Here is a 15,913-nt window from a genome sequence, read left to right as displayed (position 1 = left end):
GATGGGGTCCTATATGAACACACTGTTTACTGCCACAGTTGGAACAGTTTTGTTTATTTCACATCAGAGATTTCTGTATTTTTGGTTTTCTCCATGCTCTTCTCATTGGTTTACAGTGGGTGGGATTGATAGGAAAAAGGTGATGTCACTTCCTTCTGTGGACTAATCATAATTTTGTTACGTTTGAATCAGAAAAGTTTGTAACTGTTAAATTCCTGCCTAAATAAATTATAATTATAAATTATAAATACTACCTAAATATGAGATCATGCTGGTTTCTTCTTATTTAGTCATGGATATTTAATGTTATATAGAAATACATTAGATTTAAGCTTTTAAGATTAAGAAGTTTTCAGGGGCTTTAAGTCACCATCCAGGGACCTGTGCTGCATTGCTTTTCTCCCTCGTTTTCTGTCGGCTCTTTCCTGTTTGCTATTGGCAAAAAAAACAAAAATTAACCCTAAAATATAAAAAAGACATCATGATTAGGGCATATTTATTGTCTGTGCTCATTGTCCCACAAGCAGGAAATAACATGTGTTACCTGGTTAGACACAATGTGTTAACTTCTTGTTTTATTTTTGTAATAAAATCATTGAAATTGATCTACATGCTAAAATGTAGTGTGACGCAAAAGTCATACAGTCAGCAGACAGTTATAGTAATGGCATTCACACAGCAGCAGTCCACATTTAGCAAACTAAAAGCTAACACTGGCCACCACATTGGTAATACCAGACCAAGTGAGGTTGTAGCAGCAGTGTATTTATTTATGAATTCAACTTTTCATTTGTAAGAGGAGGAATGTGTTATTTCTTCTTTAAAAAGTTACATACTTACTTTTCTTTTAGACTCAAACTTTGATTAATGCTTCTTCAGCAGTTGATATTTATTGATATAAATGAGGACTGAAGATTCAAATGTAGGTCCTTGGGGGCTTTAATGATTGTGGATATTTTGGTTGTTGTATAGAAATTTCTTTAAGAACACAAGACGGAAATTCATCAAATCATCCTAAAAAAGCTAGATTGTTCAAAGAGAGTAAAACTCAGGCTTGACCTGATTCAATGCACCCTGTTATCTCCCTTAAAATGTCAAGTACCTGAATACGCTGATCAGGGCATGAAAGTACTTATATATATTACGTCCTTGAATCCCAGAGATTAGAATTTCCATTTTAGGCGAAAAGCCTCTGGAAAGCCAAACATCACATGCTGAGTGTAGAAAACTGGAAAGGTTACTGAGCCTTATCTGCAATTATGCAAAAACACAGAGATTGGCCAAACCCATGTTCATTGGTACAAAGGGAATCTACAATGCCTTGATGTTGCTTACAGCATTCTCTTCTCATGTGTAGCATACAGCACATCCTAGAGGAGAATATAGGAAAGAACAGCTGACTATACACAAGTCTCACCGTGTCATGTTTTGAATTATGAACACAGGCAATTAAACTTTAAATCCCCCCTATAGTAAAATGATAGAGAAGGCTAATTAACAAGCATTTTTTAAATTGGTTTTAATTCAGGAGCTTCTCATTTGCACGCAAAAAGAGGAATGGTTTTAGACATCTATCTGGTTCAGTTACACCCAGGCTTTGTATTTAATTTTAACACTAAAAACACAGCTTTACTCCAGCACTACAAATAAATATCAAGAAAACTGTAAAGCTTCCCTCTCTGTGACCCTTTTCTTCTATCAGCTACATTGACATGCTGCTAAGATGTTGACAACTCTTCTGCACCCATTGTGTCAACTGTTTCATTCTCAGAGGAAGAAAGACTCAGGAAATAAAATTTGGTACATGGGTCACATGGAAAAACCTGCTCTCTTATCCTTTCATCAACACCTGGGAATATAAATAGTTCAGTTTAAAAATAATGGCTTTCATCTTCAATTATGCCTCTGAATATTCAATATGAGAGCAATGGTGCCCCCTTGTGTAAAATATAATTAATAGTCAGATTTTGACATGCAGGTAAGGTAGACTCTAATAGAATCTGATGACAGAGAGTGTATGCAAAGCTTAAAGACATACAGGATTTGTTTTACCTGTTATCACCTCCATAGCACGTTCTGAGTTACAGTGTGTTTTGAACATTTTTATTCCACACTCATACAGTTTCCTCTGCAGTAAACTTGTATTGATTCTCTCAGAAGTGCAGGGCACTCCCTCTGTCCGTCTTTAGCCTGCTCTTTAGACCGACTGCAGCTCTATCCTCCGCTGTCAGAGCTCTGGGCACACTGCACTGGCGTGGGCTCAATCAGGCGGCCGTATGACAGCACTGTCATAACCTGCAAAAATGTACCGTGTGATGTGTATTTAGAGAATAGAAGACAAAATGTTTTCTTAAGCTGCAGTTTTGAATAGTTTCTAATGGAGTAGGTACATACAGGGGTCAAAGCATTAACCATGTGAATTCTTGCACATAGTTGATGAGAAGATTGATTGACCAATCTTACGTCTGTACTGTAAATAAGAAGCTACAGCTAGTAGTTAGTTATCTTAGCAGGAAGTGACGCACATGTCATGCAGTGTGCACGCATTTCACAAATCAGTCATCTTTACACCATTTTTAGCATTTGCATAAACAAATTCTAACATGTTAATTAGTGAGCTTTAGAGGTATTGGTAGGCAGACTAGAAACTGAGGGAAACCGCTAGCCTGGCTGTCAGAAGCTAAAACATCCATCTACAGAACCCTAAAGCTAATTAATTAACACATTATGTCTTTTTGAGTAATTCTGTAAAAAAAACTGTGCGTGTTGTTTTTGCACTTCGGGTTGTGTGTAGTTTATACAATTAAGATATAACATGTTTATTAGTGAGCTTTATAGGCGCTGGTAGGTGAATTTTGTTACCTTTGCAGTTTGCTCAGAGCCAGACTGGCTGTTTCACCATCTTTATGCTAAGCTACACTAACCAGCTGTAACTTCATGTTTAGTGGACCGATATGAGAGAGGTATTGGGAAGAATCGTCTTTCTTTGCAAGAAAGCGATATTTAGGTTGTTGTATATGAGTTTCTGAACACAAGACAGCTTGCCATTTCCCTTTTGCCAGTCTTTGTGCTGAACTAAGCTGACTAGACGCTGGCTCCCGCTTCATAGTTACTGTACAGATGTGACAGTTGTATTGATCTTCTCATGTCACCCTTCCCTAAAACATTGAACTCCTTCTTTGATTAATCATGTTACCAATTTTCTATCAGTCTGATGCTATTAAATACTCAAACGAGCTGTGCTCTACTTACTGTGATCATTATGAGGAGAGCTAGCATCATGCCCAGCATTATGTACAGGTTATTGGTCAATCCTCCTGCCCACAAGGGACCCAAGATGGTGGCCAGGCCCCCAACTGAGCGCCTGACACCTTGGCTGAATCCTTTTTGTGACACAAAGATTTAAAGGTTATTCCTTGCTGCTAAAGCATTCAAATATGGCTAGAAAATACAGGATTTATAACTGTTTCTTTGCATCACATATGCTGAGGTAAAATGGTAATATTCCTTGCCAACCTTGTGTTTTCTCTGCAGTGACTTTGGAGAAGAGAGACACCTGAGACACAGCCACGAAGGGAAGCCCCAGCAGCTGCAGAAACACTCCGATGATGAAGGCAGACAGCTCCCATCCATAACCACCTGGCGGGGATGGAAAGATGATACCCTGGATTACTGAATTACAGCTTTTTGCCCCCAAATTATATAAAACATATCATTCAACAATTGCATTTACAGACTGTTATCTAACACCAACTCTCACATACAGGAAATTCATTTATTTATAGATCCTTTAGGGATTGTGTTATAATATTTTGTTATTCTTATGCAGTGATAATGATTCAAAGTGTGTGACAGTTGTCCATCCCTTCTTCTCTTGGTTTTTAAGTTCCTTTCACAAATGGGTTGGCACCACCAGAGATAGCTCTATCTGAAAACAAAACCACTGCCAATCTGGCAGCCACTAAATTTTTGTTCTCTGCTGCTTTGCATCATGCACATGTTTGTGTGAATTTGTGCCCACTCAAACTGTTGGATGTTCCTGCATAAGCTGAAAGTCTATAATCTTATAATCAAGATGCAACAATCAGACGTGTTCCTTAGAGGTTAAACTTATTTTTCTTCAGGTATCTGTCTGTAAGGCTCCATGTCTTTGTTTTGTTGTTTAAACTGTAACAAATAGCAAACAAATGTAGGATATGCCTTAACAAATAGTATTTTTGTCTAATTAGATTACTGTAATCCTTTTATATGTACTCAGGCACTCCCCAGCTCCAGCACCTGTCACTTGTAATCAGAGCGATAAACGTGACAAGCTGCAACGGACGCAGGCCAACATGAACATACAGGATCCAGTTTGCCTGTATGATCTCCTGCTGGCCTGCCAGAGCCTGAGTGATATCATTTACAGAGCACATTCAATTCAGCCAGTGTGTAACCCAATATGGCTCCCCTGCACTCTACACACCAACGCCAGTCGCACAGAAAGGATTTGGCATAGAACATGAGGCTTTTTTTTTTTTTTAAGTCTGTGTGTGCCTTCGCATTGCATGTGTGTTTGTGTGTTTTCCCGGACAGGTTAGCACCTCGGGGGTTGCAGAGGAAGATCAGGCACCAGATACAGGCGGCGCAGCAAATGACCAGGCCCACGGCCAGCACTACGCGGTCCTCCACCTTCCTGCTCAGCCAGCGTACAAAGAAGAAGCCCAGGATGACCTCCACCCCGCACAGACTGTACATCAGGCTGTTGGCCAGCTCACCAAAGCTAAAGTAGCGCTGCGTCAGAGGAGTCACCATGGTCTGGGGATTTTTTAGAAAGATGTTCGCAAGGTCAGTTAGTTAGACAAGGTGATTTAGTCAGAGGCAGAGGTGGAGATTCTTATTAGAGCTGAAACGCGCACCTTTTAAGTCCTTCATTCTGTCCCGATCAAAAGAATTGTTCTGTTTTGATATTAAAATGATTATATAATCCAGGTCAGCATTGTGCGACTATTCAGCCTCTACAGTTTAATGAGAAGAGAAAAGGCCTCTTCATTTTTAATGTCCAGTACATAGAGACTGATTATGTGCACTTGTTACATCAGTTTTACTTTGAGCGATAAGCGATATTTGATTATTTTCTTAGAGTATCAGCGCAGGTCTTTCCAGGTAAGGCTCAGATTGATGCAGTTTGGATGAAACTCGGGGTAAAATAGTGTGACATTGTGTGAAATGCTTGGAAACTCCGGCTGATGGATCTCAACGGTAGCTGCTCTCACCTCCAGCGCTGTCTGATTGAAGAGAGTGATGAACTGAGCCGTGAGGAGAACAACCACCTCCTCTCTCAGGAACTCTGCAGAGTGAAAGACAGAGAGATATACACTCAGAACCGGAGAAACCAAAGAGAAAATCATAAAACAAGCTCAAGTGGTGGCATTAAATTCAAAGTTTCAACTGGCAAGTTAGATTGAGATAAGGAAGTTTAAAGAGAAAAGAAAACTTGGACTATCTGAAGGTAATCTTAAAATTGAAAGAAGCAGGCGTGACGAATCCTGGCCGGTTGGTCATGTTGATCCTCCAGCCCAACAAACTGCCTATTTCTTTCTCTACAGATAAGTGCAAGCTCTGTTTTTTTCTTATGTCCAAAACATGATAACACAAGAAAAAAAAAAGTTTTTCCACAAAATCCGAATTTTGACACCAGCTTTTCCTGGAACAAAAACTCCCTTATGGACTTGGAAAGGAGGAAAAATGAGCTGGGCTTGCTGCTAAATTTGGAAGTATGTGCCAGATGGCTGGAGGAATGGCTTGATAGTACAGTGTGTGATCTGCTTTGGTTCAGTTCTCTCTGTACAGTGTTTTTACGATTATTTGTATGATTTAATTTTTGCACTACTACCGAGTATGTACGGTATGTGTATTTTAATATGTGCGTGTATGTGTGTATTCACAAGATCTACTTAGGTATAGGTAGGTTGATATGAGTTTAACATATATCATATGCATATAAAGGGGCTATTAAGTGACTTATCATTACACTTACACAATGTTGGGAGACTTGGAAGAGAGAGATTTTAAAAAATCAATACAGCAGAGGCCGAGATATCCTGATCTTTGCTCCCTTGTGTGAATCAGGTTCTTAAAACACCGAACCCTACAACTTCATACTTTTTGAATCCCCGGATTGACACAGGTTAGCTGTTTCCCCATGCATCGAGCCTTTATGCTAAGCTAAGCTAACCAGCTGCTAACTTAATATTTAAAATAAGATAAGATACACTTTGGCGCACAAACATGACAGTAGCATCCATTATTAAGCCATTATTCATTGTTCATATATATATAACTTATTAATGCTAAATATTTTCCTTGTTCCAAAAACAAAAAACATCACACAGGTTCTTCTTGTGTTGTCTCGGTTGCATGACTCCAACCACAAATGAAAAGACTTGATGAAAGAAAGTGAAAGATCTGCCGGAGTTTCAAGGATTCCTCACTCATACACAAAAAGTTGAGGAAGATCAATAATTCAGGAGAGCGAATACCAGACACACTGCAACGGCTAACAGACACTCCTACAGTGTGTGCTAGAGCCGCAGACTTCCTCCAGTTTTGCTCCTGAGTTTCTGGTGTTGTAGATTTTCTTCAAAACAAAAAGGAATCAATAAGAAGAATGTTGGCCACATTACCAATTCTGTCTCCATTTCATCCACAAGTCAACCACAGCAAGCCAGTCAATAAAAAAGGAAGTCTGCTATCCATCCCTTTGCCACATCTTCAAAGAGTGAGAGAATCAATACAGAGGTTTGACACACACACACACACACAGACTAACAAAGTACAGAAAAAGTTAATCAATAACGGCACGCAATCACTGCTTGCATCCCATGTAAAGTTACTATGACACTAATCCAATAAGACACCTGACATCATATATATATACATACACACTCTGACATAAACCAGACACATACACACAAGTCCAATCAATACACAGGGAATCTGATCTGACATACCACACAGAATTCCTCAGAGAGACCTGGAGAATGAAAAGTGTGTGTAAGCATGAGTGTGTGTGCGTGTGTGTGGGTGTGTGCTTGTATGTGCATGCAAGAAAATCAATAGAGCAGATACAAAACATGTGCATTGGCAGTGACACCTCTTCCTACCTGAACCCCGTGAATAGAGCAGAACAGAGCTGACAATCATTGCTTCAGACAGCCAGTCAAACCTGCTCGCTCACCTCTGCTGGCGCTGAAGTTCTTGAAGGGGTCTGAGACCGCTGAGGCACCGTGGACGGGCTGCATCTCAGATGAGGTGGAGGTCTCCAACTGGTCGGAGTTGACAGCTCTGTAGGTGTGCACTGGCTCCTCGTCGGACCCCACCAGCGGCACCTCCTCCTCATTATTCTCCTCTTGTTTCATCTCCACCATCACGGCTCCCCCCTCTGAGCTGATGGGTGGTACATCCCAGTACATGGCCAGGACAACAAACTGGACCAGCACCCACAGCAGACACATGAAGATCTGAGAGAAAGGAGGAAGAAAAAAATGACTCAATTCATTCCTCTTCATTCATGTCCTCTAATATTTGAAAATAATTCTTTTTACACCATCAAAATCCTTGAAAACTATCAGGAGAGATAGAGTATTTGATATATGGAGAGTGTTCAAAAAATGAAGCAAACCTGGCACAGTGAAATAAAAAGAGACATGCAGTGTCAAATTATGTGGAAAAATGGAAGTAGGCGTATGGAGCTTTGTTATATCTCATTTAAGCTACATCCGTTCTACAGGTGTTTTATTCAGAGAGACTCATGAGATGGAAAGAGATCGATACGGGTTGTTATGGGCCTGAGTATCACTGCAGGCGTTTTGTATTCTTCTTACTCAAAGCAGAACAAAGGGGGGAAAAAATACATGTGAACCAGGAGGAGTGCAGAATTTAGAGTGACTTTCTGAAGATTGTTTCCGTATTCATGAGGCTTTCCAAGAACCTTAGATTACTGATTATCTGGATGCTGTTACCCCAGGAGATGTATATTTGTTCACAACAAAGGGCCCCAGTTTGAAATCACACAGCCGCAGGAACAAGTTGAACGCCGGCCCTGGAGAGACAGGAGAAAGAACTTTAAAGAGGAGATGGAATAAAAACAGAGGATGTGTGGAGACAGGAGCCTCCACCTCAGTGATTTTATTGAATGTCTCCTTCTCACACTTGAAGCTGAACATCAAAGACGACATCACAAAATCTTTCCCGGTGTCTGATATTTGTCAGAAGACAGAGGAGGTGGAAAGAGGTGAAATGACACCCCTCTCTGTGGTAAGATGAAGGGGCGAAAACTGACCGACAAGGAGGCCAGCTTGTCGGCAGGCCATGATGGCTGCAAAGATACCAGCACGTTCCTCTGGCCGGGTGCTCCGAGTCAGGAAACCAAAGATGGAGGAGCCTGCTCCTGCACCAACACCTGAGAGGAAAACAGCATCATTCTGTTACACCTTTGACAACGTATACGCATACTGATACAGCACATGCTTAGGGTGTTTCATGACATGCATGCACGTGTGCGTGCGTCACCTGCTACAAGCCGACTGCATAACAACAGCCACTTTGAATATCCAATAAAATACATGAAGTTCCCTGAGGACAGATGAAAAACAAAAATCATTCTTGGAAACCAAAATGCATATCCAGTGTGAAACAAATGTTGTGTCCAAAATTGTTATAAAAATTCTAGAAGCATGGTCCAGACCGAAATATTTCCACAACAATTGAATGGATTGCCATGATATTTTGTACAGACATTCATGGTTTCAAACGAAGCCTACCGACTCTGGTGATGCCCCGACTTTACCTCTAGTGCCTCCAGCAGCTGAATAATTACTTTTACTATTAACCCCCAAGGGGGAAATTAATTTTTTTCACTACATTATGCAAAAGGTTTGTGATTTTGAGTTAAATTAGATGCATTAAACGTGTCTAGCGTCGTCATCAGGTCATAAGTTAAATCTATCCAACACTGTAATGTAATATACCTGTGAACCTGACATTTCCATAAGTCTCAGCTGTACACATGCTGCTACACATTTTAGCTTGTATATAGTATTAGTAGCTAGTATGGCGGAAGATCCTTAGTCTAACTTTAATCCACTAGTGTGCAAATTATTTATTATTATTTATTTATTACACATTTAAATTTAAAAAGCTGCTGACTGAATGACCTACAATTTTCTATTTTCTTTTTTAGTTTACCATCAAAGACACTTTCTGACAAAGCCCAACTATGAACACACAGTCTGGCCAGTGGCTTCTAAAATCATGTGTCATGTGACTTGTCTTGTGGTCTGATTACTCACCGGCAATCTCAAAAAGATTGGAGAACAGGATGATGGACTTTGTACTTTTGCTCCGGTCTGACCAGAACCCAAAAAGCGGGCCTGTGAGCAGCCCGGTCAGACTGAAGGCAGACAGACCCAGACCCAGGAAGTAAGGAGGGGCCTCCAAAATCTGGAGATACCTCCATATCGTAGGCAGAATGACGGCTGAGACACCCAGAGAAGGATGAAGGAGGATGAGTGTGAAAGAAAATGAGGGAGATGTGTAAATGACAGGCCTCACTTACCCACAGCAAAATATATTTCAGTTAAATCAGATGCTGTATCCTCTGTGATGTGTGCTTACAGCCAAAATGCCAGGCAGAAAGTGCTCTAATGAGATCATTATCTCATGTCTTCAAGTCTGTAAAACCATCATAATGAACTTACCATACTCAATGCCGCTCAGCATAAATATCAGTCCAATGGTAAGAAAAGTTAGATTCCTCTTTAGGTGATTATCCATTGTGCTCAGTGACCAGTTGCCTTTTATACACCGACCTCTGTCTGCGTATGTTGTTCAGAAATGTTGTTCAGTGGCATGATCAGATAACAGGAGACACTGTGAGTCCAATTACAACTGCCGGCCTGGATAATCAGAGGAATTTGTTGCACCATTGTACAAGGTCATTTCAGAACTTCTCAGATAAAAAAAAGAAGATCACACGAGGCTTTTCCTATAGAAGAGGCTCAGCATGGGTGAGACCTGAAATGCAGTACGGAATACATCAAATCAACAATAAACCCAATAGAGTCCAGTTTAAAATGATTGCAGTAGTCCTTTCCCATTAGGCATTTATGTTAAAGATGAAATTCTGTTTGAGTCACGTCCGCAGTGCGGCACCACACTGTGAGCCTCACGGTCAAGGCAATGCCTCAGGTTACCAGGTGAGGTAAAGTACACAGAGCTTTATACATTTTTAATCTTGTTTTCTTCAGTTTCGTCAAAAGCACTTGATTCTCCCACAACCCTATGAAGAAAGTGTGCCATGTCCGTCGGCCCCCTTGTAGGTTATAGATATGAATAACTCTGCTGTTTTATAAAAAGAGACTCCATTTGCCAGTTCACAAACACAATACATCACACACAGTAATAAAAACACACAGGTAATAAAATATATCAGATAAACCAATATTACATTTACTCGAATATAAAGCCTCACACCAGAATGCTTGATAAAAGGTTGAGAAAAATATAAAAAAAAAACACTCTTTTGTATTCAATACTGAATAAATTAGGTATGACATCGCTGTCTGTTTTATTGAATCGTTGGCTCCGTTTTCAAGCTGCTGTGGTGTTCCTAGCCTTGGGCTTGTTATATTAAACAGAACTGTCACCAAGTTAATACCTCCATATGTTTTTCCAGCAAGGCATGAATAATACAAAGACTTTCGATTGTTTGAATAACATATATAAACTCCTCGCTCAGCATCCTGCACTCATATCACACAGTGTCGGGACACTCTGACAGGTTTGGAGCTCAACAGGCCAACAGGATTATGAAATGTCGCAGGACACATGTGTTTGGGTCAGTATCTATTTTTACGTGTGTAAAGGTGGTTGATCTGGCATACAATTTCAACTTTACACTTTCTCTTCTGCTCTTTTTTCCAACTGACTCAATAGAGAACGTGTACTCACCTGTGCAGTGTCATCGTGCTGTTTCGTTCTGTGTAGAAAGTGAATAATCAAGAAGAGATTTATTCTGCTTCTCCATGACAAATTGATGCATGCAGCTGAGCGTCACGGGCCCACTGAGAGGCCATTAGCATCCTACCTGCCTTACCTGTGGTGGTTTCTATAGAAACACACATGAGGCTGGAAGGTGTTGTTGCACTCACCTTTGAGCCTTGGTAAACAACAGGGAGTTCCCCCGGTGAATAAACTGCAATCTAGTCCACTCAGTCAGTCGCCGCTTTGCACTGGAGCCTGTTGGAGATACAAGATGATCAGCTACTGAGGAGCATTTGACTTTCAGATAGAGGGGAGATTGTTAGGTGGATACACATACTTGGGGGCTGGGAGGTGGCTGAGATAGGAGTGGGCATGTTCTTGAGTACAGCTTCTCCCCGGAGATCGTTCACCATCCCCATTAACATCAACCTGCAGGGTGCTCGGAGGCGGCAGACACGGTAAGAGAGGACGATGGACAAGGCCAGACAGCAAGGCTTTGAAAACACTGTTGGGAGGTCATTATGAAGCAAAAACACAGGTGAAGCTGAACAAAGCTTCACATTCAGATTTCCAATTCTTAGGCACATATGAGAATGCATGATTATACACACTGCATCTGTCTGTTGTGGGTGTAAAAAACAGATGACACCCAATAGACTAATATTGCATTAAAGGGGGACTCCACCGATTTTGCACATCAAGTTCAGTTTACCTGTCCCAAGGAGTAACACTCAGCCTGTGAAGTTGTATAATGACTTCTGTGACTCTGGAGGAACTATCCAAAAATAAATAACATCTGATGAGGTCATCAGGGTCTGCCATTGGGCTTGAAATCTTACATTTTTTACCAGAAAGCCTGTGTTATGGGCTGGGAGTGTGGAGTTTGAAAGAAGGATTTTTACAGGCTTAGAAGAAAAATGCTATTATATTGCATTATAGGATATGTATCCACATTTTTGAGAGCTTGACTGATAAGATGGACTTGAAGTAAAATCTCAATCTTCAAATTTTAAAGGTTCAGTGTATAGGATTTAGTGGCATCTAGCGGTGTAGATGCAGATTGAAACTCACTTGCTTCAAGTGCAAGGGAGAAACTACAGTGACTGTGAAACGCACAAAAACACGAATGGCCCTATCTGGAGCCAGTTTTTGGTTTGTCTGTTCTGGGCTACTGTAGAAACAAGAAGGATCAACACGGCGGACTCCATCGAAGGCGACCCACAGTGTTTGCAGATAAAAACAGCTCATTCTAAGGGAATGAAATACCAGATACCTGCAAAACTAAATGTCTCAGCAGCCTCAGCATGTGTTAACTAAATAAAAAGAGGAGATCCTGGAGGAAGACAGTAAATCGGGGGTCTTAGACGTATATTGGTTTGGGGCCACTGCTGGTATTGTCATCTGATAGGAGAGCCACTTCAACAGTCAAGTACAACAAGAAAACGCAATATTCAGAAAATATTTCCCAACATCATGCTTAACAAAAAACTTCAAAAAGCAGTTTCTATACATTTGTATATCATTTATATCATTATTATATCATTTTATCATCTTTCATCTGAAATAAAGCTCCTGAAAACCTGCTCTTTTCCTTTGCATGCATTTGTGGCCACCTTTGACTGTTGCCATTATTTCGCACTAAATTAAATACATTTATTAAAATAAAATTGTGTTTTTATTTTATTATATAGATATGAAACAACAATATAAAAATTGTTAAAAATAATAATAATTTTGCAGGCTTGATTATATTATATTTTTCATATCTTTCATTATCATGTCACAGTCCAGAGGGAGACCCCTGCAGTAAAAGAAATTATATAGACACAAGCTGCTTCCATTTGAACCTGAAAATAAAATCTATTCAGAAACTTTTTGTATTTTAGCCCTGAAGAGGAATCATGTAGTTTGAAAGAATGGAAAATTAATCAAATAAACCAAATCAATGTATGAGTCAAACATGAAATTTGCTGATGCATCAAATCAAAAATCTAATTTGTATCACTGTTGGATTAAATCATTACGTGTGTGTGTGTGTGTGTGTGTGTGTGTCTGTGTGTGTGTGTGTGTGCGTGTGCGTGAGAGACACAGAGAGTTCTCCCACACAGCGACATTTCAAGAGCAGGACTGGAGTAGAGGGGTGGATGGGCGTGGAGGGCAGCGAGCTCGGAGCCAGATGCCAGTGTCAAGCGTCGGGGAGGACAGAGCCATCCTGCTGGGCTTCACCATGATGGCCTTCTCTGTGCTCATGTTCTTTGTGGTCGGGATCACTACAGTCAAACCCTATATTAACAGGTACACTGTAGTCAGCTGATGCTACAAAGGATGTCATATGATAGACAGTACTGTGACAACAACAGTAGAAATTTTATTACACATTTGTTTATGCAAATTACGTCTGTGATTCAGCTCACAGAGAAAATGGCAGTTTATTTAGGACTGCAGCTTACTTACCTATTTTCATTACTGATTTAACTGGTGATTAGATTTTTTTATTAAATGATGAATGAAATTGCTTAGTTAAATCCATCATCACATTTGTGAAACTGGAGCCAGCAAATATCTATAGAGATGAAAAGTCACAAGGATTCATCCTCTGGGTACAATGAATGTCTGGACCAAAAGCTGCAGATTGACAGACCATCATTGGCCTAGCATGGTTAAATCAATATAAAGTTAAATCTTATGAATAAAAATACTAAAAAATACTAAAAGTCAAATTTCAGATAGTATTCATCCCATCATTTTCATCTATTTTTTTCTTTTCCTGGCAGAGATGGGCTTCCCTAAGATGTGCTACATCATGAATAAAAAAGTAAAACAAGCCCTCACATCAGAGATCTAATAAGAAACAATTATTGCCTTTCTGGTGTGAAAGCGTTTGTGAGTGCTGAAGATACAGGGGTTGGAAGCCCTGGCTTGGTTACACCAAACATTTCCTCTTGTTTTCTAGTAACTGGGTGGAGGCCAGCTGTGTTCTGCTAAAGACCGAAATCCTGGAAGAGTGGGTGGACTGCAGAGATGTGAGCACTGTGCCTTGCCTCAGGGTAAAGGTTAACCTCACAGGTTCCAATCACACGGCTTTTCTCCACTTTGACGAGGAATTGGTCCTCCTTGCTCTTGAGGTAGGGATTTAAGGCAGTAAATTCCAGGTTTTAGGTCTTACCTTAAAGCTTCATGAGCCTCTGGTTTGGATATGCTTCACAGGCATGTCTTGTCGACTGTAAGGAAGGAACACCTGCAGGATACTGGCCTGCGAGGAATGGATTTGAGCATTAAAGCTTTATGTCTATGTACTACAACTGACATGAAGGACCGCTCTGTGTATTAGATCTTAGTTTTGCTTCTCAGGACTCAGAGTCATTCTAGTTTATATATAAGCCATCTAAGCAGGGACTTGATAAAAGCACCTGAGAAAGCAGTGGAGGCAAAAAACTGCACTGAACTAGCTGACAGGATGGAAAACTAGCAGTCCTCTGATTACTGTACCCTTGTGAATAAGCCAGCAGACATTATTAGGGGATGCCCTAATGCTGCACTTCGGCTCCAAATGAAACATTTTTCAATACCAGTGCAGCACATGGAGGCTAGAAAGAGTTTTTTAACAGACAAAAAAAAGTGTCAAAAAAGAACCTTGCAACTCGTCGCACTGATTGCAATCAGCACTGCCAACTGTAACAAGCAGGTCACTTGATAAAAATGACACTTGAATCATATCTTTTCTTTCCCAGTGTTTCTATATACCCAAATGTCGAATGGACAGAGCAGAACTTCAAAAGGAAGTTGAGAAAGTGAAGAACAGCTTGGACGCTCAGCTGGAGAGGACCTCATTGTGCTTCACTGACCACACGAGGCACCCCGGGGACACAATCTTGAACAGGAAGTACACCCGTGAGAAGGCCCTGTTTGCATTGCTGTGGCCCTGTCTGATGCTGGGTGGCGGAGCTCTGTTGGTGGGCCTTGTGAAGCTGACTCAGTTCTTAGCCCATCTCTCCTCTGAGGTGTGCAGTGAGACTGCAGGGGGCAGGCTGACATCAAGACACACTCAGGGCAAACTGTACAGACTCCTCCGGAGGTCCAGCACGCAGTCTCCTTCATGACATATTCAGTGTTTGTTATGCATCAGGCCAAAAATACCTATTTTAATAATATAATGGGTACATAATGTCAACCGGGGCCAGTGGGTATAAAACATATATAAAGAATAAATGCCTACGTGGAGAGAATAGGTCGGATTATTTAAAATAAATCTTAAATCTTTAATAACAAAAATCTTAAAAACCAGCTGTGGTACATGCACAGAGGCCACACACACCTTTGCAATGAAAACGTAGTAATGGCAAATTCAAAATAAATTCATTAATCAAATTAATAACATGATTCAGTATAAATACAGTACATTTCCAACATGTTAATGTGAGTCCTCCTATAGTAAGCGCATTTATATATATTCTGAAAACAAAATGGCAGAAATTAAAAATGAAGCTTTCCCCCTTATATAAACTTGGAGGTGAACTTCTTGTTTGTTAAATCAACCTCTAAGTTCTCTTTCAGAAAACCAGAAACAACTGAGCTTGTCTATGGTTAAAATACAAAACTTTTAAAGGGCCTCAGGAGATGGTTCTCTTTAAATGGCTCCTTCTTCGACTTCTAGAGAAAGTCTTGTTTTGCTGGCCCCCAGTGCTTTAAGCAATGTGGAGTTCACTCCAGGGTGTCAGTAGCCAACACTGTGACATCACTGTTGGCTGTTGTTAGAGATACAACAGAGCACATTTCTGACTACTTTCAACCAGAGAGGGCAGTTAAGTGACTCTTTTAAGGTCCAGTGTATACTGTTTCAGAGGATCTATTAGCAGAAATATACTACTATATATATATATATATAATA

At 40.4% G+C, this 15,913-nt stretch overlaps 2 protein-coding genes across 2 annotated transcripts; one reads left to right on the top strand and one right to left on the bottom strand.

The window, feature by feature from the left end:
• Positions 1-2,214: 2,214 nt before the first annotated feature.
• On the bottom strand, positions 2,215-9,816 carry mfsd8l2 (major facilitator superfamily domain containing 8-like 2). The gene is made up of 11 exons (XM_035671130.1): positions 9,741-9,816; positions 9,333-9,518; positions 8,554-8,616; positions 8,324-8,443; positions 8,004-8,083; positions 7,220-7,502; positions 5,256-5,329; positions 4,584-4,797; positions 3,517-3,639; positions 3,253-3,383; positions 2,215-2,295 (listed from the first exon to the last, which is right to left on the bottom strand). The coding sequence occupies exons 1-11, from the start codon at positions 9,814-9,816 to the stop codon at positions 2,215-2,217; spliced, it is 1,431 nt and encodes a 476-aa protein (XP_035527023.1).
• A 1,581-nt stretch (positions 9,817-11,397) lies between these two features.
• LOC118334544 (calcium-activated potassium channel subunit beta-3) lies at positions 11,398-15,809 on the top strand. Its single transcript, XM_035670472.1, has 5 exons — positions 11,398-11,483; positions 12,812-12,831; positions 13,134-13,320; positions 13,979-14,150; positions 14,757-15,809. Exons 1-5 carry the CDS (start codon positions 11,398-11,400, stop codon positions 15,123-15,125), a joined length of 834 nt encoding a protein of 277 aa, XP_035526365.1. The 3' UTR covers positions 15,126-15,809.
• The last annotated feature ends 104 nt before the right edge of the window (positions 15,810-15,913 follow it).

This window comes from Morone saxatilis, unplaced genomic scaffold (genome assembly GCF_004916995.1).
Source record: "Morone saxatilis isolate NCDOM2014 unplaced genomic scaffold, NCSU_SB_2.0 Contig23, whole genome shotgun sequence".
Lineage (NCBI taxonomy): Eukaryota > Metazoa > Chordata > Actinopteri > Moronidae > Morone > Morone saxatilis.
The sequence above is the reverse complement of the archived record's forward strand: the minus strand, read 5'-3'. Positions and strand labels throughout refer to the sequence as shown.

What these genes read in the sequence shown, in the direction of transcription:
- mfsd8l2 (XM_035671130.1), bottom strand. Translation starts at nt 9,816, where the DNA reads ATGGATAATCACCTAAAGAGGAATCTAACTTTTCTTACCATTGGACTG. An exon ending in CAATCTTTTTGAGATTGCCG is followed by an intron (nt 8,617 to 9,332) that starts GTGAGTAATCAG and finishes ATCTGTCCTCAG; the next exon opens with GGAACTTCATGTATTTTATT. An exon ending in ACAAATATACATCTCCTGGG is followed by an intron (nt 7,503 to 8,003) that starts GTAACAGCATCC and finishes CCTTTCTCTCAG; the next exon opens with ATCTTCATGTGTCTGCTGTG.
- LOC118334544 (XM_035670472.1), top strand. Translation starts at nt 11,398, where the DNA reads ATGTTCTTGAGTACAGCTTCTCCCCGGAGATCGTTCACCATCCCCATT. An exon ending in GTCAAACCCTATATTAACAG is followed by an intron (nt 13,321 to 13,978) that starts GTACACTGTAGT and finishes CTTGTTTTCTAG; the next exon opens with TAACTGGGTGGAGGCCAGCT. An exon ending in TGGTCCTCCTTGCTCTTGAG is followed by an intron (nt 14,151 to 14,756) that starts GTAGGGATTTAA and finishes TTTCTTTCCCAG; the next exon opens with TGTTTCTATATACCCAAATG.